Source organism: Podarcis gaigeae (assembly GCF_964106915.1).
Source record: "Podarcis gaigeae genome assembly, chromosome: 2".
NCBI lineage: Eukaryota > Metazoa > Chordata > Lepidosauria > Squamata > Lacertidae > Podarcis > Podarcis gaigeae.
The window spans coordinates 82,126,002-82,150,055 of record NC_139679.1 but is presented as its reverse complement, the minus strand read 5'-3'; the positions used below and the strand labels follow the sequence as shown (position 1 = coordinate 82,150,055).

Here is a 24,054-nt window from a genome sequence, read left to right as displayed (position 1 = left end):
GCATGGATCCACATGGATCCTCAGGATTTTTGCACTGGGCTACCTCAAACTCACCGTCAGATCACATGTCTGTGGCCACAGCATGAACCACAAAAATCATACATCGACTGTTTTGTTTAGAATATTTTTTTTCTTGTTTTCCTCCTCTAAAAACTATGTGTGTGTTATGGTCGGGTGCGTGTTATAGAGTGAAAAATACGGCTATGTTCTATTTCAAAAGTCTAGCAAAAATCCACAAGGCTCTTTGTATTACAAATTGACAAGCTGACCTATGTGTAAGCAGTTCATAAAGTATTAAACAATAGAAAACTATTTTAATATATCCCCAGTCCCTAAGTGGAATACTCAACTAGCCAAATTAGATTGAATTATTTTGGGAAACTAACACCTAACACTTAGTGGTTCTTAAATTATGGTGGAAATTTACAACACCTGGGTTGTAAATACTTTGGTGGGGAAAGAATTGCAGAGCAATCCTAACCCCTGAGTGGGGTTATGCTGAGACACAAGTGGCCCTCCAACAGGCTTCTCCTAGTAGGGGTGTATCACCATTGCAGAATAGCCACTGTTGCACCCACCAAAAGTACAGTGCACTGCACGGTGCTGCTGGCACTGTTCTCCCCTGGGTAGCCACTGCAAAGTTCTGAAACAGGAGAGGCAGGATAGAGCCAGCTGATGGATCTGAAGATAGTGCATTTCATCAAGAGGATTACACTCGAGGCCACTCTGCTATGGGCTGGCACTGCCAAAAAGTAAGAGTAGCTTCCTGAACACACTTTTAACCCTGGGTGGCACAAGCAGCAGAGTCTTGGTTGAAAATGTGGATCTGCATCACTCATTTCCACCCCACTGCTTCCAGCTAGGGCTTTGCATTGCTCTCTTAAAGAATACTTGGTCAAAGAGAGTATTGGTAGTGTCAAAAAGTACGGTCAAAAAGTACCAGCATAATTTTTAATAAGGGTATGTACTAAGTGAAGATGCCCTTGAAAACAGAAAAACAAGCTTTTTTTAAAAAAACCACACACATTCTAATTCTCTTGTCACTTAAAAAAAAGAGAGGGAAGGTCAGCTCTTGCTTGTATTGAGAGAAACGCATGTACAAAATTAGAGATATCAGTCTGTTGGCAGTGAGAGTTTTGCATCTGACCAAAAGGCGTTCTCCCCACTCATGGCATCTTTCCTACAATAGCTTGATCCTCCATTGAAGTAATTTTGCTAAATCTGTACCAATTACCATCATTTCCATGGCAACAGATTATGGTCTAATAAACACAGCATTATGACCTTGCTTCTGGATCAAATGTTAAAAGCAAGAGATGAGAGGGAGAGAGGTTTCATTCAATCCAAAACAACCTCAAAAAAAGAGGCAGTAATGAATGGCAATGAAACAGAAAGGATTATATGCAAATCCACATGTCATTTGTGTTGGACTTGCTTGTTTTAGTAGTTCTTCCAGTTTTAGCAGCCCAGCTTTCATTTCCCAGAGCCAGGTTTCCCAAAGTAGTTGATATTTACCTCCCTGGCACACTGCATCAGGTGAATAAATCCCTATGGTTCTTTGAATTTTATGACACATTTGTATTCTTTTTTATGTTTCTTGTTTGAAAATTTGATAACAAAACACATTTTGAAAAGGGCCTGGAGGAATAAAATGTTTATGAGATATAATGCAAAACAATAATAATAATTAAGAACTATGACCCTCAGGAATGTACAAAAGGCAAGTGAGGAAGGAATGTCTGTCTTGAATAAGGTGATTCTACAACAAAACAGATCATCCTGTTTATAGGTATATAGGTGCTATATCTTGACTTAATTTCATTTGCATTCCTAAGAATTTGGGTTGGGGGTCAGTAGCAACTTCATAAGCTTATCAAGGAGTCAATGAAGTCAAAGGTTTGGGAAAGTGTGATCTAGAGCAAATGTTTGCACAATATTTCCCTGAGGACTTCTCCAAAGCTTATTACATGGACTCTTAAACATTGTAAGAAACTTCCTAATGTCAGGAGCTGTACAACAGTGGACCAGACTAACTCAAGATGAGCTGGGCTCTCATTCACTGGAGGTATTTAAGTAAAGGCCTAAGGTCCAAACTAGATGTGAAACATGCCTAGTGACACCAAAAATAGTAGCCACATATCTAGTTCTCCCTATCCCTTCAGCATGGTCTAGTAGAATTTACCATATCCTCATGTCATAGCTTGTTTCCACACATCCTAGCAGTAGGAGGAAAACAGAAAATAATCTGAGGTCAGGAACAAGTAGGTTCTACAAGGCCTTACGGAAGGGAACTATACATGGGACTGCCATTTTCAGAGACAGCTGCGTTTTTACTGTAGCATCTAGTTTGGCATTTAATTGATAGGATCAGTCCACAAAATCAATTCCTTTACCTGCTTAGTGAACGTTTATCATAGTCACATAAACCATCCCAAAACTTTAGTAAACTATTTTGAGTGACATCTCAAAATAGACATTATCAAATTAATCGATAAGGAAGGCAACATCTGCTATGTAGTTTCATAGACATGGGGGATCTCATCTCTTCAAGTAAACAATTGTAAGAAAATAATTAAATAGATAATGACTCACTGGGCACTCCTGATACAAGCCGGAGGGGTCGCAACACACGAAAGGCTCTTAGGGCTTTTACATCAAAACCACCTGATTTCCCACTCGAATGGGCACCGTCTTCTTCTTCTTTGGTTAATTGTTCCAAAATTACACTAAACAATCTGGTAAACAAGAAATAAGAGATGTTATCATCTTTGATTTTGCAAGAAACCCAAAATTGTTGTGCCCCCCCCCCCCCGGAAAATACACCGAAAAACTCCTGAATTATACAGCTGTCAATGTGAGAAGTTTGTGTTTTAAATTACAAAAGAGCAATGATACAATGGTAAAAAGCTTCTGTTGCGATTTGATAGACTGCTCAGGGTGACTCACATGCTCCACACAGGAGAGCTTTCAACACATACAAATAAGACGTCAGATTTCACACCATTCCTTTCTTTATTTCCAGGAAGAAACTTGTTTGTGGGCTTGTGCCACAAAATATTTCACATAGCTTTATGTGCATCTTTCTTATTTAATTATTGCTCACCTCCTGTGATGTCAATGGCCTGCACAGATGCTGAAAACTTGAACTACTTTGCTGGATGACAGGTTCAACTCATTTATAATTTTTTGGGGGGGGAGGTGGCATTCCAACAGTTTCCACACAAAAGAGTAATTCAAATCATATTACTTGGAATTCAACCCGATATTTCTAGTTCTACATTTCTGCAGCATGTTCATTGGCTATCATTGCACTATTTTAGTCTAGTTCTCCCTGTTTTGCCCCTTCTGGTTAAACATCCCCAGATTAAGACTGCCAAATAACAAATATTGGGCCTATTGAGCAGGCTGATAAAGAATACTGAGGTAATTAATTTCTGTCCAACAATGATTGAGTCTGACATCTTCACATGGCTCTTATCAAAGTGAACAAACTCGAGGGAAATTCTGAGAGCTTTTTTATGCTTTTCTATGGCTAAGATCACATTTTCCCCACAATAAAATGCTTTGTTTCTTTAAAGAAACATTTGTGCACAAACCCTTCAGTTTTCATAAGGACCACAAATACAATACCCACCTGCCCCACTTTACAGAGAAGAGTGTTCTATCTGAAGGGCTGTCAGAAGACAGGCCTCTATTTAAAGGTGTCCTCTGTTTTAAAAACAGTCAATTCAGGTGTGGTTTAAAGGTAAAGCGTCACAAGAAAGGAGAGCAGAAAGGTCTTGAAGTTGCCCATCAACAGTTAGTTTGCTTACCGGGTGCTAATAAGGCATGTACGTCACCTAGTCATAGCGTTCCCCCACTATAGTGATGTTGCAATTCTACTTAAATTATGAAGGTTATTTTCAAATTGGCAGATATACATATAAAACGCCATATGAATATTTTATGCAAATTTGTCTCCTCTTTTTGACACTGTGTAACTTGACACCCTAGACCCAAGAGAACTCAACACAATAAAGCACAGTTGTATTACAGTAAAAATTGAGAACAGTGAAACCACTATATAAACAAAGTTTACAAAAAAAAACCCCTACCCATAGATAACAAAGTTCAAGCTCTTGTGCTGATTGTACCTCATGGTACACACATGATTCTCTGCAGAAACATTACTTCTGTATAGGGAAAAATTAGCATATTAACGAGCCCTAAACTTATTAAATTTTCTGGCTGCTGACTCAGTGGGAATACAACAGCTTACTGGAATACAACAAGAGCTTACTGTATAAACATCACATTTCCAGGGGCTGTGGGGTGGGGAGTGTATGTGAGCAGAGCTATCAAGCATTTGACAACCATGTTGAAGTCTAGGAAAAGTGAAGAAGATTATTTATGACATCACTAGTGTAGAAACAGGCATACATACAAAACGAGGCAACGTTTTCAAGCATTTTAATATATTGAAACTTTATATATTGAAACTTTAAAAATCAGACTTACCCTACAATTACTATTACAAAATCCAGTAAATTCCATCCATTTCTAACATATGCATTGGGATGTAATAATAATCCATATGCTATAATCTTCAAAAATGTTTCAACTGTAAAAATTATCAGGAAGGCATATTCTACTTGTTCCTGTAAAAGAAATGAATTAAAACGGCAATCATTAATAGGAAACCAAATTTTATTTTGTTTATTTAAAGCATTTATGGACTGCATCTCCACAATTCTTGATGCATGTTAACAATGAATAATAACCAATGCAATAATATCCATGTAAATTTATATCACTATTTACTAGTCAGAGGACCAAACACAATGCTCAGCAACATAAACTCATACACATATATTAATAAACTTAAGAGGAATTTTTAAGTAAATGGTTAATCCATTTAAATATAGTAGAACACACATTCTAACACAGCTAGTGCAAGTTAAAAAGGTAAAGTTAAAGGTACTCCTGACCATTAGGTCCAGTCGTGGACGACTCTGGGGTTGTGGCGCTCATCTTGCTTTACTGGCCGAGGGAGCTGGCGTTTGTCTGCAGACAGCTTCTGGATCATGTGGTCAGCATGACTAAGCCACTTCTGGCGAACCAGAGCAGCACACGGAAACGCCATTTACCTTCCCGCCGGAGCGGTATCTATTTATCTACTTGCACTTTTACGTGCTTTTGAACTGCTAGGTGGGCAGGAGCTGGGACCAAACAACGGGCGCTCACCTCGCTGCAGGGATTCGAACAGCCGATTTTCTGACCGGCCAGCCCTAGGCTCCGTGGTTTAGACCACAGCGCCACCCGCAACTCTAGTGCAAGTTACTTTCTTTCTAATCCAGTCAGCATGGCCAAAGGTCAGGAGGGATTATGGGAACTGTAGTCCAACAACCATGAGAAGGCCACAGGTTCCCCTGCTTGCTGTTGTAGATAGTTTGTGAAGACACAGCCTTATATTAAAACATGGTTTGCGGATAAACAAGTGCTGTGATGGGGCATACGAACAACACTGCCAACACAATACCACAAAGCCTGCACGGCAACACCATAATGACAGTGTAGGAAATTGATACCTCAACACAAATATTACAAAACACATGTAAGATATTTATTTTCATTTAATTGAATTAACGTTTTTCTGCGCTCTGGTCCAGTAGTAGCAACAATGGCTTCCGTTACATTTCACTGGCAAAGGGCACTGAACTGAAATTCTGGCATCAACTGAACTCTAACCACAAATTAATTTGAGGAGAATTACTGAATAGAATAGTGACTAGTCAAGTAAATGATTACAACTCATTACACCAACATTGCCCCATCCTAAAACCCTCAGTTTCACATGGGGCGTTGTTGATTTTTAAAAAATGGCATGAAACATCACAGCCCATATAAAAAAAATAGTTCAGTAGTGGCAGCATAGAAGAAAGAAGACTAGACCATTCATTTTCTCCTTTTCTCTCTCCCTCTCTGTGAAATCCTACACTTTTAAAAGGGATTTTCACCTGTAAATGTTCCTTATGTCAAGCGTGGCATGCTACAGGCAACTTGTAAGACCCATAGCATCTCCATTAAGCATTTTGAACTAGCCCTCATTTGGTCCACAAGACACAGACTGTCAAAGCACTCACACTTCCAGTCAGGAATATCTGCTCCTTACCTTAATCTACCTTCCCACTGCCCAACAATACTTGAATACCATTGCTGTAGCAGTCTATTTAGGTGAAAGATTTGGAACAGGGTCGTGGTGTTTCTTGGTAGACCTTGGTACATGCATGTATGTATGTTTTGCCCCACAGGGTATAAGCAACATGAGGACACCTTTAGTTGAGAAAGCAGTGCAACAGACCCATCCTCCAGCTGGGATTGAGGATCATCCAGTCTAATGGAGTGATTAGCAACTAGATTGGCTTTATTAAAAAAAAATTACTTGTAAATTGCCCTGTTAACTTTTATTTGGCGCTACATAAATACGGTAGTTAAAACTGTGTGTATTTAATTGTGGGCCAGTCTAGGGTGCAGCATCAGGAGAAGCAACTGCATGTTCAGAGCAATGAAACATTGGGGGAAACAGTCCCCTAGGGCTATTTATGTTTGCTCTCTCTACCTCAACCTAATTCTTCTGCCAGTATAAGAATAAAGGCTGTGTTGGGTGAGAAGGATGCTGTTGCAAATTTCCAGGAGGTGCAAGATTACAGGGATGCAAGGCATTTACACAGGATTCGTGTTTCCTTTGGTAATGAGGCACAGTGCAGGCTGTGGTGTATTTACACACACAAAGCTACAGCCTTGGATTCAAGAAGAAATCAGCCATGGCTTTCTCTCTGCCTTTCCGGCCTGCAGCCTTTTTGCATCCAGCTTCTGGCTCACACAACTCTTTGGCTCTAACCTCTGTACTCTAAACACTGGCTTTATCTGCTGAGGGAGCCCCACCCATCCAATTGCTGTCTCTCACTCTTGTTCCTTTGTTTGCTTACTGGCCCATCACTAAGGAGATCAACTCAACAGAGGAAGCTAGTCTGGCTTAATTAGCACTTAACACTTGCTGGATCCAGAAATTTAGAAAGGTCTAGCACCCTCAAACTCATAACAATACTGAGGAAACTATGTCATAAATTACATATGAATAAGAAGTGGTTAATTGCTGGTATAGCACTTGTGTCATATGACGTTTTCAGAAACACAATACTTTTCAGCAAAAGTGGTTCATACCATCAGCTATGAATAATAATAATCAGCTATGAAGTGGTTCACACCATCAGCTATGAATAATGACATCACGAAGGCACCTCAACACAAAGAGCAATATTTCATCTCTACTACCAAACATTCTCCTCAACACAAAGAGCAATATTTCATCTCTACTAACAAACATTTGAGCTCCAGGGCCACAAAGAGGAAACCAATATTGCAGCAATCAAATATTTTCAGCGGGCTAGGAATTCAGTACATGCCACCAACAAATTAGTATATCAGAAGTTCTTGAGGCCTCACAAAACACACACCAGCTTTTTTTGATCCCCCAGAGTTCCTGTAACAATCCAAAAGAAGAGACGCCACTGACCCTAATCTATGGAGTAAATATTGTTATTCTAGTGCCTATATACTGCTATTTAATAATTTGTCATAAGATATTAAAACCTCATTTTCATAGCAGAGGGATGGGCTTGCTTCCTTCTTATAAGCAAATCAGCTTAGCAGAAACTGAGTCCTCAGTAAGAAATCTTTTCCCCCCAGGCAGATGGTGCACATTAGTCATCATTTATCTTTGTATTTTCAAAATCTTCAAAGAAAATATGCAAAGCTGTGACTACATGAAGTAAGCACTGAAAGTGTGTTAAGAAGTTTCACAAAAATGGTTTTGAAATAAAATATGGATAGCTTGCAAAAAATATTTAAATTATAATGTTATACATTAAGGGTCCTCTCCCTCTAAATTTATCTGCTGCAAGGACATCTTAGAGCTGGATTAATTTGCTACATTTTTTAAGTTCAACAACTTCATTCATAAAGTACTAATTTTCCAAATCCATGAATGAAGATGGGAAATCCTTAAGAGGAGTAATTCGTCTAAGGGAAAAAGTCAGCCTCCTAAACTTTCTTATCCCAATGGGTGCAAAAGAGTATGCATGAGAATGTGCTTGTGGTATATTTTATTTTTATGATTTATATTTTTAAAAACCCATAGCTTTAAAGCACACCAGTGAGGCTCAACAAAGTATAGCAATACTGGAATTGTCTACAGTTGCAATGATTAAACAGTTACATCACCTATCACTTAATGTTTAAGTCAGTGGTGTGTGCTGGATTTGCACGCAATATTCCTTCTTACAAAATATTCTCCCACTTACTTGGATAAATTGGATAACTCACTCTTCTGGGTGGTACAAGAATTCCACCCAGGGCCAGACAGGGTAGTGTTAGACCTATCTGTGGTCTACTGTGACCAATTTGCAAAACATTTCCATCTGCTCTGACAGATATTAAGCAGAGGGACATTTCTGCACAATTATTACTGAATTTGTCACTGTGTATCAGAACAAAAGGCATATTAACTGGCAATCTATTTACTCTTGACAAATGAGACAACCTGCCTATGAATTTCTGCTGTCAAAGGACAGTTTGAAATTGTTTGTTCTAAAATGGCTCTCATCCTGAGTTGTATAATTATTATACTTGTTCACTGTTTTAAAAATTACTAAATGCTTTGCTTAAAATTTCACCTAATCCAGGTGTTTGCTTAATACCTTTTATAAAAATGCTGTGTTTCTTAATTAAAAAATCACTGTGTTCAGATGATCGTATAGTGATTAAAAATATATTTGTAAATTGCTGTAACCCACCCGGGGAGGAGGATGGGTACAAAATAACTACATCAAGAAGTAGAAGAAGAACAGCAGACATAAGAACTTGAGAAGAACCTGTTGGATCAGCCCAATGGCCCAACGGTATTTCCTGAACAAATTTCTACACAAATTTCTACACAACCTTAAAGCTATTTCCAATTTTAAGAAATATTCTCCCCCAAGTAATAATTCATAAAATCACTGTATCACATTACCTCAGGAAGAACAAAAGTTGTGGGTTATACCTGGCCTTTTGCCCTGGCCTATGTAGCCCTGTGCAACTCACCCACAATCCACTCTCTTCAGGTAAAGTAGAAATCTTCCTAATGCACAGGCAAGCTGCACAACCAGTTACAACACTGGCTGCCATTTTGAAATTACGAATAGTTCTCTACTTGAGCTTCACAGGGTGCCCCTAAATATGTACCAAGCTTTATGCTTTTAGCATAGTATTGCAACTTCTTTTTTTGTTAAACCGGTGTTAATAACATAAAAAGAGCCTGCTAGATCAGACCAATAGCTAACCAGCATCCAGCATACCATGCAAAATTCCTCAGATGAAAATCCTCAACTCCTCATTTTTGTCCCCTGCCCCGCAGAGCATTTCCACCATCACTACACCAACTAGACATAGCAAACACACACACCCCACCGCCCTGAGAAAACCCCTTAATCACAATTTTATTTTTATTCTGCAGTAGATTTACAAAAAGAAAAAAATCATACACACACCAATAAATAAATTTGAGAAAGGGGCAAGATGAGACATGGATACACTCCATTCTCCCTTTCTTCCTGCCAAAGGCATTCTTGTCCTCTGCCTGCACCTCAAAGCCAATGCATCATGTGGGGCTGGATCTTGGCGGCAGCGGCCTCTCCTCCTCATCGCCCATTCCCCAGCAGTCGATGCAAGATGCCCAAGGGAGGAGGCTGGCAGCAGCAGCCAAGGAGAGGCAATGGGATGCTCTCCTCCAGCGGCCACTGCCACTGCTTCTCGGGACAAGTGCCAGCTCATCCTCCTCCCTGAGCTCAGCGGCAGTGGCACTGGTGGGTGAAATAAGGACATTCCAGAACCAAATCAGAAGCTGGGGTGGCTTTTGCAATTCTGGGACTGTCCCTGGAATATAGGGGCACTTGGGGGGGGGTATGCATCCTGTTATCACAGTGGCCATCCAGATGCCTGCTGGAAATCAGCAAGCGGGCCCTCAGCACAAGAGCATTTTCTCCTCCTGCTGCTTCCAGCAACTGGTATTCAGAAACCAACTGTCTGTGACCATGGAGACAGAACACTGTACTATAGCAGGTGGGGAGTTAGAGGCTTTCCGGGACTGAAACAGAGAGTGTGCCCTGCTTTAGTGAGACACGTTAAGTGTGCCACATATTGTGGTGCATGTTTAAAAGTTGAAAGAAAGTTGAAAGAAAGAAAGATGTAAGGTCTCCACCAACCCTTTCTCAAGGAGTTTTACCACACATTGTGCTTTCTCTATCCAAGGTATCCTCAGTTTTAATTTATGAAAGTCTGAGGTTAGAAATATATATATATTACCACTGTAAAAACGGTTATTTTCCTTGTCCTTTTATTATATAATCTTTTGAAAGCTGACTCGGTGTTACTTGGTATGCATGCTCTAAAGAGAATGGAGCCCTCCGTTTTCATTCTGTAAGGTGCTGGCAGTTCTACAAAGGTTATTTTTAAAGATGCAGGGAGTTTACAACTTCCTGTAATAGGATTTGGCATCAGAATACAATAGGTTTATATGAAGCTTTAGTAGAGGCAGTGGAAAGAGACAGCACTAACCCTACTTAATATGGATTTGTTTAGCCATACATCGAAGAAAGAAAAGATACAGGTTTTGTAGTACAGTACTTATCTTTGTGGCATTTTGGCTTCACTGTTTATGATATGTGTGTGCACCACTTCCTTCAAATAGTGAACAGAGCTTGGAAGTGTTGAAATGATTTTATCTTTAAAAAAAAAAAGAGCCACAGTGAAACAAGGAAGGTATCAGCATTCTATGTGGAGGGGTCCAAATTTTTCAGATATACAAAAGCTAATTTAGGGTGGGGAAACTAAAAAACAACTCCCCCCCGCCCCCCCAAAAAAAACAGCCCAATGAGGACAATGTTCAGTAGCCACAGAATGCTATGGGTTTGTTCTGGAGAAGGAACAGAAAAACAAGGGGAAAGGGGTGACAGAAACAATGAGCATTCCCTGCTGCAACATTTTGTTGCAGGTCCCAGATCCCATCCCACATGGGTGTCCAGGCCCACCAACTGAGGATAACACTTAATGCATCTGAAGAAATGGGTTCCAGTATACAAAACCTTTTCTCACAATATATATGTTCGTTCTTGAGGAACTAGACATCAAGAAGCTTAGTTTGGTCAGAATCAAGTATAAACTCCCAGAACTAACATTAAATACATTACATCTGGTAAATGAGCCACCATGGCCACATATGGATGATTATCTATATAACAAAAACAAAGTTGGCTTTTCCACACCAAGAGTATGGAGTATTCTCAGGGCCCATAATAACAGAACCACCTGCAGAGACAATCAATGATCAATTCCTTTCCCTGTTAGAACAATTGACACCATAGAATGAACCGCTGATATCCCATACAAATATCTTGATACATAAGACTGGCATATTTAAACAAAGACAACATGATTTATATTTCCAGTTACAGATAGGTAGCCGTGTTGGTCTGCCATAGTCAAAACAAAAAAAATTCCTTCCAGTAGCACCTTAAAGACCAACTAAGTTAGTTCTTGGTATGAGCTTTCGTGTGCATGCACACTTCTTCAGATACCACACGAAAGCTCATACCAAGAACTAATTACAGATAGGTAGCCGTGTTGGTCTGCCATAGTCAAAACAAAAAAATTCCTTCCAGTAGCACCTTAAAGACCAACTAAGTCAGTTCTTGGTATGAGCTTTCGTGTGCATGCACACTTCTTCAGATACACTATCTGAAGAAGTGTGCATGCACACGAAAGCTCATACCAAGAACTGACTTAGTTGGTCTTTAAGGTGCTACTGGAAGGAATTTTTTTGTTTTGACCAAGAACTAACTTAGTTGGTCTTTAAGGTGCTACTGGAAGGAAATTATTTTGTTATGATTTATATTGTGCAAGCTGCTCCTTTTCTATTTAATTTTTTTTACTGCTGTTAGCCCGTATAATATAATCACTACGCATCACAATTCTCCGGATGCGCCAAAAGCATAAAATAAAATAGAAATCACCCAGAGTGAACTCAGACTTTAGTCAGTTGTGGTTGTGTGTTCTTAAAAAAAAAAGCTTTCCTTTCTGTTTTTGCTCACTACAAATCTTATTTTGAGAAATACCTTAAGGGCTCAATCTGCAAGGTACTGAGAATCTCCCCAATAGCACTGACTGATAACAGATAACTCTTTGAGTGCTTTGTAGGATTTACTTACTTAAAGAACAACAAAATGCGTTAATTAAAGCTGCTTCTTTTTGCTTACTGCTTTTCTTTTCAAAATTAGGATATGCTGAAGGCTGTGTTTTACTTGCATTCCAATGGAATACTTAGCACAGCATGAAATAGATGGCATCTCCTTTGTAGCAGAAGTGAAAGGTTGACTTCTGCCTTGGGCATCCTTTATTCTCCACTGAAAGCTTCAAGCTAGAAACTGAAGCATAACAATTGGACCTGCAGTGAAAAGTAGTGACATTCTAACAACTGTTTCCTCCAAATGATAAATGTTGTGATAAAAGCTGTTTAGAATTAAACAGCTATGTAATTAATAGATAAATTAGGAAACACTGAAGGAAGCACCAAGAAATGCTACACAAGGATATGGCCTGACCTCCAGGGGGAGAGTTCTTCAGAGATGCTCAGAGCTATGCCAGTGGTAGGCACAGCTGCTGATAGGGATACTATGAAAGACAGAATGTATAATGAGAGAGAGCTTGACTTGACTTTTATTTGGTTCATTTTGATGGAACCTTGTGCCTTATTGTGATATCAGCTCCCACTTAACCATCAGCGACACAGAATGCAAAATCCAACCTCCTGACCTCAAAGACGGCCAGAAGGCAAGTATTGATAAGCCACCAGTGACACTGGGGTAAACTCTCAAACCAGTAACTATCAGTCCCTCCAGAGAATATTAGTAATACAAAACTCATGTACGCCAAATTCAGCAATTTGCACCAAGCATCCCACATACACAGGATGACAATCTTTAGGCATATCTGGCAGGAAAGTTATCAACTCTTGCTTCATGAGAAACTTTTATTTTCCCCTTCCACATCATCCCTTTCATTCCCATTTTACATACAGAATTGTGAGATCCAAAATCTCATTTAAGGTTGAGGTTTTGCATGGGCTAATCAGCACAGCATAGTTCCAAGTATACACCTTCACATCACTTTTAGATAACAACAATTAGCACTCCACAGCTATCACACCTAGCGATTTGTAAGATCACTGTTGCATGGTTGCCTGTTGGTTTGGAAGGTGAAGGCATAACTCCACAGGCATAGAAATTCCAATCCTAACCTTGGAGCCTGGTCCCCTTCCATTCATCCAATTGCAGGATCACTCTAACAAGAGATGGTAACAGTATAACTCTCCTCCTATCCCTAGTTGATAACTAACATTATGCTCACCCACTTTGTTTTTTTGTAGATTAAGGTGCTTCAGGGGTGTATGGAGTGTTAGGGGAGGGGTAGTACCTCTTGTGGGGGACACATTGTGCTCCTCCTGGGGTAATTTGTCCATCTTTGGTCCCAACCCTGCACTCAGCTCTCAACTGTGGCTCCTAGAAGCTGCCGGCATGCTTTGACTGACCAGCTAAACCAGGTGAGGGTAGCTGATGGGTCTCAAACCCTCAATGACTTAGGGACTTCCCCTGCATGCAAAAACAGGCTCTGTCAGGTTGAGCAAACAAAACCAATACTGGGTCCGATGGCCAAGAACGTGGTTTCTGCACATCCTGTAGAGGGAAGTAAGGAGCAGATGGGGCTCATCAACCTGGGAAGTAGCCCATCTAGGAGAAAGAAAAATCTTAACCCTAAACCTCCACTGCCTTGCAGGATTTGGGATATCCCCACACAAATCCGGAATGGAGTCCCTCAGATGGTTGAATGGTGCCTTGTAAGCCTTCTTCCAGCAAGTCACTTCAGTGCTGCTACCGCAGTGGTTTGACCACCCCCATACTCTATCGCCTCTCAAGACAGATGAATGCCAACAACAATGTCCTTCATTTCTCTAGATATGGGGACTGTCAATGTGTTAGGCACCAGTTATTTGTATGTATGCTCATAAGCCACTCCATATGAGTTACTGTATCTTTAATTTATGTATGCTTGCTTGCTTTTAATTAACAACTTCTTTTTATGTAGCCTTCGGTGAGCCTACACTCTTAAGGACTAGATTAAAACAGTGCTTGACTGTTTCTCCAGGCAAAAAAAATCTCACCTCTTAAGGGAACATGTCCAACAGATCTTATTATGTTGGGTGGGCACACACTGGTGGTTCCTAACACATTTGCAACATATCTTATGGATGGTTTTACTCCATCCTATGGAACAGGTCTGGTACATAGAATGCACTCGATTTATGTGGCCTAGGAAGAACTGGGGGAGGAGCAAAGCAATCACAATCTCCTTTCCAAAAGCTCCTATGTTTGCAGTAAACTATGGTTTGGCATAATTCTACAGTGGTACCTCGGGTTACATACACTTCGGGTTACATATGCTTCAGGTTACAGACTCTGTAAACCCAGAAATAGTGTCTCGGGTTAAGAACTTTGCTTCAGGATGAGAACAGAAATTGTGCTCTGGCGGTGCAGCAGCAGGAGGAGGACCCATTAGCTGAAGTGGTGCTTCAGGTTAAGAACAGTTTCAGGTTAAGAACAGACCTCCAGAACGAATTAAGTACTTAACCCAAAGTACCACTGTACAAGAAATTAAAATCACTGGGCCACCTGATGGAGACTGGGGCTAAACCAATATCTGTGTGTAAGAAAGTTAACATTATAGCCCCAATGACACCTCTCCCACCCACAAGCTACTATTTGCACCAGGAAGAAAGTTCCCATTGGCACCAATGGAACCTTCCCTGCCAATTCAAACAGAAGCTTCAGGGGAGAAATTTTTGTCAAGATCACAGCAGGAAGTGGATTAAGCTCCTCCTCTTCACCTATGGCAGTTCCAATCCTAATTAATACAGTTTCTGAACGACACAATGTTAAAAACCCTGTGCTTAACATTACGTGTAGTTTGGCTCTAAGAACTGCTGTCAAGTCAGGAGAAGACTGCAAATGGTGAGAACAGCTCTGTACCTCGTATGTGAGATAGTGCAAAGCCAGCCCACATACGAAAAAGAACAACACAGATAAGTTAATGAAAATAACCTGCACATGGGAAAAATGGAATCTGTGCCAATGTTGAATATGTAAAAACTGGCAGGAACCTATTTTTCAGGATAAACTGGATAAAAATTGGATTACTGAATCAAGTCCTTAATTTGTCCTTCATTCAGAAATGTCAACTAGCAGCTCTGCAATAGCTACAGAAGTGACAATGTGTAAGATTTTTGTGTAGATGTCGTTAAAAACAGCTGCACAGCATGCCAAAGAAATCACTGCACGAGTATAAAGGCAGGTTCCAAAAGAACAGCTGAGACTTACGTAAGTGCCTGTTTACGCTTACTTTCTAACAGAACAAAATGGAAGTTATCATCAGGATGTACAACAGTTATAAAGATTTCATGTACAAATACTGTCCAGTTAATATTACATCTGATACCAAAACACTGTGGAATCTTGTTCATCTCAGAAATCTCAGTCAAACAGCCATCTGATTACTGGAGGATGGATTTCTAATAATGTAGTTAATTCCCCAAAGGACCAGTGAAATAAGAAGCTGAAGAATCTAGTAGGCTGAGATTCTCTGGAGGCTACATATTGCAACATCCATGATCCTTCCTGATTTCTGGTGTCAATTTGGTTACCTGATTTGCAGTACTATCGATCACTTTCTTGCAAGAAAAAACGCAAGCAAGGGTGAACATGATACAAGTGTCATGTTCTGTTCCGATCCCGAGAAGCGCAATGGTCATAGTAGCAAGGCAGGTTGGTTGTTGCAGTACCACCAAGGGTTGCTCCTAGTGAGCAACTTCTTCTGGCAAGAGCACGAAGTGAACAAAGCCTTTTGAGTGCCTGTCACCTCTCCCATGATATGCCCCCTGCACTGGAGTACCTGAAACCCTTAAAAGGGACAGTCTTCGGACCTCAGAATGAACATATCGCCTTTCCTCCATGGTGGACTAGCAAGTTGGCGTGGGATACAATCAGTTCACTGAGTGTGGAGAAAAATGCCTGTGACAGTTCCAGCTCTGGTTCTACAGAACCTGAATGCTGTGGCATCTGGTTCAGTGCATTCCTGACTTCCAGCTTAGGTACACCACCATCCAAAGTCCAGAAACATCAAACTTATAGCCAGGAACCAGGTCCAGCTCTTCAGAAGATGGCACTGCAGGCTCTGATGATGTCCTAGTCACTGATGGACTCTGGGCATTATTGCATGTGCAAAGTTAAGCATGGGGCAGAGAAGCGGACAGAGATAAGCTTTTCTCCTTCTGTCATAACATTACAACCCAGGACCATTCAATGAAGTTGAAAGATGGGAGATTCAGGATAGACAAAAGGAGTAGATCTTCACACAGTGCGTAGTTAAACTATGCAATTCACCACCACAAAATGTGGTCCACCAACCTGGACAGCTTTAAAAGGGGATTAGACAAATGCATCATCCATCCATAGATATTAGTCACGAAAGCTATACAGTTCCTCCAGGTTCAGAGGCAACAGGCATACCGTCTGCCAGAGGAAACAAGCAGGGGAGTGTTGCTGGACTCAAGTCCTGCTTTGAGGCTTATCTTCTGGTAGGCCACTGGAGGAAACAGGATGTTGGATTAAGTGGGCTTTTGGTCTGATCCCACAAGACTCTTCTTATATTTATGTGAAATGTGAGACAGTGCACATGGCTGTGGAAACCCAGTGCTTCTGCGTGCGATGAAGGCTTTTGAATTCCCAGATTCTGGTTTTGTTGTTTTTGTTGAGAGCCAGTGTGGTGTAGTGGTTAAGAGCAGTGGACTTGTAATCTGGTGAACTGGGTTCGATTCCCCGCTCCTCCACATGCAGCTGCTGGGTGACCTTGGGCTGGTCACACTTCTTTGAAGTCTCTCAGCCCCACTCACCTCACAGAGTGTTTGTTGTGGGGGAGGAAGGGAAAGGAGAATGTTAGCCACTTTGAGACTCCTTAGGGTAGTGATAAAGTGGGATATCAAATCCAAACTCTTCTTCTTCTTGTTGTTGTTATTTTACTGCAGTTGTTGCAATATCAAAGCAGCAAGCTCCCAGTGAGGTGTGTCATAACTAATGCAACAAAATTAAGTTCATTATAATTGAAAATAATTCATGCTGTCATATTTACTGTAACAAGGGGTCACATCTCTAGGGCTATAGAAGCCGCTCACATTAATTGTAACTGACACCTACTTCCTTCTTCAGGAATAGTCAGCCACACTACATAGCTCACTCCGGATTCTTTTAATATAATGAAAAATGTAAACAATGAATATGAATAGGAGGGAAATTAAAATTTGGATTAAAATATGTACAAGTTTCAAACATATACTATACCTACAGAATCACAGAACTGTAGAGTTGGAAGGGCCCCTGAAGGTCATCTGGGCCAGCTCCCTGCAATGCCGGAATCTCAACTAAATCATACATGACAGATGGCTATCCAATCTCTGCTTAAAAACCTCCAAGGAAGGAGAGTCTACCATCTCTCCTGGAAGTCTGTTCCGCTGTTGAACAGCTCTTCCTGTCAGAAAATTCTTCCTGATGTATAGTTGGAATCTCCTTTCTTGTAACTTGAAGCCATTGGTTCAAGTCCTCCCCTCTGGAGCAGCAGAAAACAAGCTTGTTCCATGTGGTACAGCCCTTTAGATATTTGAAGGTGGCTATCATATCACTGCCTCTTTTCCAGGCTAAACATATCCAAATCCTTCAACTTTTCCTCATTATGCTTGGTTTCCAGACCCCTATCATATTGGCTGTCCTCCTCTGCACATATTCCAGCTTGTCAACATGCTTGTTAAATTGTGATGCCCAGAACTGGACACAGTACTCCAGGTGTGGTCTGACAAAAGCAGAATAGAATGGTACTATTGCTACCCTTGATCAGGACACTATACCTCTGTGGATACATTAGCAGTAGTTTTTTTGCTGCTGCTGTATCACATTGTTGACTCATGTTAAGCCTGTAGTCTACCAAGACGCCTAGATCATTTTCACATGTACTACTGGTAAGCCATGTGCCCCCCCCCCATCTTATATTTGTGCAGCTGGATCTTGTGCAGAACATTGCTTTTAGGGAAGAAAGTGTTTGATCCAGAGAAGGATGATCAGAACTCTGTTCATGTAATGGATCTTTCCTGGTCCATACTCCTAATACAGGCTTCCCTCCCCACCCCCTACATAAAAAAGTTGTTCCCAAGGGTTCAGAAGCTGTCCAAAATAGCATGTGACTTGACCCAAGTCAATTCAAACTATTGCTTTGCACTGGTACTATTAATCCATTCTATAGCAGGGGAGAGAAAGAAATGGAACTACAGTATTAGTAACCAAGTTAACAATAGATTAAAACCCCTGTAGCAAAAAAAAGAGAGAAATTGCAATGTATTTGATGTTCCTTTTCATTTCAGATTCACTTCCCTTTGTTGAATCCTGCCTCACCCTCCTTGAAAGGAATAGTGCAATAAATACCTTAAGAATCAGAGTGACAGGTCATCTAGTTCTAAGGCAGCCTCTGTAAATTTTACTGGAAATTGTACAGTCATACCTTGGTTCTTGAACAGCTTAGTTGACAAACAAATTGGCTCTCGAACGCCGAAAACCCAGAAGTAAGTGTTCTGGTTTTCAAATGTTTTCCGAAAGCCGAACGTCCAACATGGCTTCTGCTTGAGTGCAGGAAGCTCCTGCAGCCAATCGGAATCCGCGCCTTGGTTTTCGAATGGTTTCGGGAGTCAAAGAGACTTCTGGAACAGATTAAGTTCGAGAACCAAGGTACCTGTGTATTTCAGATCTGGCTATGGCAATAATATTTGCAATAATATTTGAAATAGCCGCCGTGAGCCCAGTCTTGGCTGGGGAGGGCAGGATATAAATAATTTATTATTATTATTATTATTAATTCAGAAAAAGTGGATAATTCTCTTTCGACGAAGAACCTATGTCAACATCAATTTGATAGCATCTGTCAAAGATTTTTGTAGTTTATATTAATAGAAAAAAATAATTTGCTAATTACCAAAATCTCAATATGGGTTCCTTCTTGCGTAATGTCCGAGAACTTAAAATTCAAATTGTGTGAGCGACTCAGAGATCCAGTGTGGTATAGTAAAGATAGGGCTGAAATCCTAACTCAGCCATGAAGCTCACTGAGTGATCTTAAGCCACTCAATGTCTCTCAATGTAGCCTTCCTCCCATGGTTGTTGTGTGAATAAAATGAGGGAGGAAACAATCATGTATGCCACCTTGAACTCCTTTTATGGGAAATATGGGGTATAAATATAATAGTAAATACATTTTTAAAACCTATTGTTAATTAACCTTACAGTTAAAAATAATCAAGGCACTAAACAATGGCGCTTAGACAATAAATCAATATCAATTAAAGCAGAAGAAATTCAAGTAGTGCAAGTAATTGGGAGTTAATTCCAAAGTTGGGGCACACTTTGATGTTCAAAGGAAAATCTGATTTACTACTTCCTCACTCCCATAATGAACGTGTTGCATAAAAAGCCAAACCTGCATCCTGGTTTGGCAGGAATGCATACATAATGATTGAGTGCTGATATCATTAAAGAGAGAACTTAAGTGGAGAATGGCCAGTGTTAATAAGGTAAAGTATCATTTCCTGTACTTTTCTGCATTACATTTCCCTCCAAGTTTGAGACGCCTCCACCACCAACACCCCGCTACTCCCATAAGAGTGTAAACAGTCTAGGGGGGAAACAGCGGCCAGCTAAACTCAAAGCTGATTAGGGTGAACCATGGCCTATGAGGGAATTGGCTGACCTACTCAACGTAAGAAGACTAGGGCACAGCTGAGAAAGGGAAGCTTAGGAGGAGGAAGAAGCTGACTAAGAGTCCCATTTAGCAAACACTATCAGTTGTCCAGAGGAGAAAAGGAGGACCTAGGTGCTAACTGAGGTAAAACTGTTGGAATAAAGCCTCAGTAATATATACAGAACACCAGGAGGGCTGGAATTTGGCCATATATAATTTAAGGCATCTATAAGAAGAGCTTACAAAGGTGACCTATGGGTACTATCACACATATCTCTTTAAAGCTGGACTAAACAGTGTAGTCTGGTCCAGTACTAACAAATAGAATAACCGCTTCAGTTTACATGAGTTCCTTCAGAACTCCTTATCCCTGAATTTGCCCGTTTCCGTCCTGATAACGAAGAAGCTATTCAATGGATCGGTTCTTGTCACTACTGTACTATTGCCTGTTTAAGGGCAGCAGGCACCACTCCACACTGGTTTTCACCAGCTGGGATGGGCAGGGGTAAAGAGAGCAAGACGTGGGCCAAATCACTGCAAGAGTCCCATCCACATAATCAGGCCACATAAACTGAAATCGATTCCACAAAGTATGGAAAGGCAACTGCATCGGACACCTCAACTGGAGTTGCGACAACAGTGAAATCCAAAGCACTATGGAGATGAGCACCATGCAAATTCCTCACAACATGCTGCCAAGTGCTCGCCCAGCCAACACTTATGGTACAACCAGTTTCCAGACCACCCAAAACAACTTTGCTGAACAACTCTTTGAAGCATACATTGGAAGCAGCATGTGAAGCTGCAGTGCTTAAAAAGCACAAACACTGTGCTATGAAAATGCTTCTGGAATACCGGATATAGACCGAACACTTCTTTCTGCATTTGCTAATTCTATCTGTTTTGGGAGAAAGAGGAGGCATAATTAAGGAGGGCTATTGTTTACCTGTATCCTGCTCCAGTCTTTTTAAGCTTTCCTTGGTTAAAAATATCGTTACAGTCACAGCACAAAAAAGGGACCATCTGGCTCTCTGAATTTAATTGTGGTGTGCTTTATTTTTTGCTTTTGTATTTGTAACTTATCATTTATAGGGAATGGAGGGGGAGGCGAAACCGTGAGATGTCATAAAGTACTCTAAAATTAGAGAGACTTCCGAGAATCCAGGTATTGACAAAGCACATAAAGCCTTCAATCTGATGTCCTCTTGCTTAAAAGACACGGGCCACAGTCTTATGCATGCTGATGATTGTGTTTTGGCTGAGTGTGTGGATATGTGGTGCTGTCCTTGGGTGAGATCATGGCATAGCTGAGGGAGAAGTTAAAATAAGTGTGGGGAATATCAAGCCCAGCTCAGTAGTGTAGCCGGGAGTGGCCACTTACCTTTGGGGGTGGCATGCTGGAACCCAAGGTGGCACGCAAGCCCAGGCACCTCAGAGCCCAGCACGCCGCTCCCAAAAGCAGTGCAGCCCAGGGCTGGGCTCACAGCATGCCGAACTGCTGCGTCCCCAACCCCCAGCTGCCAGAGGGCAGGCAAGAAGGACACAACCAGCCCCACAAGTGGCACTGGGCCTGCAGCTGGAGGGCCCCTGTGAGTGAAGCAGCAGCTTGGGCACCCTGCAGGCCCCACACTCCCCCAAAAAGCAGTGCTGGGTGGCATCTGCTCCCGCCGCCTCCCCCTCAGTGGTGTGGTCTTTTGTTTGTTATCAGAGATTTTCTAAGCATTGTAGAGAGTGGGGGAGTGTGGTTGTAGGTGAATGAAAGGACATATGAAGAGCCAATGGCCCATTTAAGTGCAGCATCCTGTTCTCACAGTAGCCAACCAGATGCCTGCGATCCCAGTGGTTTCCAGCAATTAGTATTCAGAAGAACTGCTGCCTCCAACTATGGAGCCAGAGCATAGCCATCGTGGCTAGTAGTCATCAATAGCTCTCTCCTCCTCCTAATCCTCTTTAGGTTGGTGGCCCTCACTGCATCTTTTGGGAGCAAGTTCCATAGTTTAACGATGTGCTGCATGAAGAAATACTTTATTTTATCAGTCCTGAATCTTACAGCATTCAGTTTCCACAAGTTCCAGTGCAGTTTCTCTCCCTCTCTGATAACACTAGAACAGGCTTCCTCAACCTCGGCCCTCCAGATGTTTATGGCCTACAACTCCCATGATCCCTAGCTAGCAGGACCAGTGGTCAGGGATGCTGGGAATTGTAGTTTCAAAACATCTGGAGGGCCGATGTTGAGGAAGCCTGTTCTAGTGTTATCAGAGAGGGAGTGAAACTTTTCTCTATCCATTTTCTCAATGCCATGCATAATTTCATAAACTTCCATCATGTCACCGCTTCTCTAAACTAAAAAGTCCCAAAAGCTTAACAAGCAGTCAATTATTGATTTTAACTAGTTTGTTTTTATTACTATGTATTTCATCATGATGTTTTAAATGTTGTAAAGCTGCCTTGAATTCCAACTTAGGAGAAGGGTGGAATATAAATATACTAAATAAATAATAAAAAAGGCTTTGGTTGCTATCCTATGCACATGTACCTGAGCATAAGCACCATGGAATGCAGTGACACTTATTTATGAGTAAGCATCCTTTCTCTAAATGAAAGCAATGCTTTTCACTTGTGTTTCTAGAGTGTCAGCCTCATCTCGTGTGTGCTTTTGTACACACAGAAACAAATGTATAAACATAGCAGGAGTTTAATGTGTGTTTGTGAATTTTACCTTGTGCGTGTGTGTGTGTTTGCATTTGGTGTTCATAAAAAGATGAACGTGTCTTTATAAGAAAAACTGCACGCACAGATAGGGTACTCCTACACATACTATGCCAAAATGTTTGTAAACAGGAGCTACCTCACCAAAATGCTACTCAAAGAAATCACTATGACAATATATAACACATTTAAGACTTCAGTTCCTTCCTCCATAGGAAGCTGATTAGACCAAACAGTGAGGCATTACTGTTCCATCAGTAAAGAGTATCTTTGGGTCTATCTCACTTTAGTCATAGAAAGCCATGGTGTCTGAGACTGTCCCCGTTCAAACTCAAAGCTGAACGTTCACAAAAGCTACCCAGCTTTGCCATCTGGAGCTAACTGACAAAAGGGTAATAAAAGCAACCTGATTCTAAGGATTTGATGAAGAGGAAGGACATAAAGAGTACAAAACAGCCCTGCTGATCAGACCAAAAGTCCAAGGTCCATGCAGGCTAGCCTCCTGTTATCTCAGTAACCAATCAGATGCTTCCAGGAAGCCTACAACCAGAGCATGAAGGCAGCAGACCTACTGCACTCCAGCTCCCTAGCAACTAGCATTATTCAATGGCGTACTGCTTCTAAACTTGGGAGGTTCCATATGACCATGCTTACTTACTGGTCATTGATAGGTTATCTAAGCTAGTAGTTGGCACCACAGCATGTGGCACAAAGTTTCAAAAGTTCGTTGCGAACATAATGAAGAAGCACTTTCTTTCGTATCTGTCCAGAATTTACTGCCAATCAATTGTATTGGATTACCATTCTCTCCCTAGCTTACTCAAATCTCCTTTCAGCGAAGCTCAGTTAAGAAATATGGATACAGAAAAGTCAGCCATAGGTATATATTTTATATTGCATATGTCCAAGTTAAGATTTTTTGCTGCTTATATGTTTACTATAACCTGTATTCCAGGTTTGAATACAGTGGTACCTCGGGTTACATACGCTTCAGGTTACATAAGCCTCAGGTTACAGACTCCGCTAACCCAGAAATAGTACCTCGGGTTAAGAACTTTGCTTCAGGATGAGAACAGAAATTGTGCTCCGGTGGCGTGGCAGCAGCGGGAGGCCCCATTAGCTAAATTGGTGCTTCAGGTTAAGAACAGTTTCAGGTTAAGAACGGACTTCTGGGACAAATTAAGTACTTAACCCAAGGTACCACTGTATGTTTGTTTTGTATAGTTCTTAAAAACTAATGAAATAATGTTACCCAAAAAATTGCATTGGATGACCCTATAAAAGAGAAATTTATTTATCCATGTTGTCCAGATCTTGCATACAATTTATGAGCTTCTACCATGTCACTCTCTTGTTCACTTTATTCCTAAATTAAAAGCCCCACCC

At 41.0% G+C, this 24,054-nt stretch overlaps 1 protein-coding gene across 36 annotated transcripts in view; it reads right to left on the bottom strand.

Moving 5' to 3' along the window:
- CACNA1D (calcium voltage-gated channel subunit alpha1 D) overlaps positions 1-24,054 on the bottom strand; it is a 192,779-nt gene that overhangs the window by 118,841 nt on the left and 49,884 nt on the right. For all 36 annotated transcript variants that reach the window (XM_083726968.1, XM_083726969.1, XM_083726967.1 and 33 more), the window contains exons 4-5: positions 4,498-4,637; positions 2,593-2,735 (exon numbers count right to left, since the gene is read on the bottom strand). Coding sequence is in view for 34 of the 36 variants with exons in the window: in XM_083726967.1 (XP_083583093.1) it covers positions 2,593-2,735; positions 4,498-4,637 (283 nt within the window). In the remaining 2 variants the exon portion in view is untranslated. The remainder of the gene's footprint in view (positions 1-2,592; positions 2,736-4,497; positions 4,638-24,054) is intronic.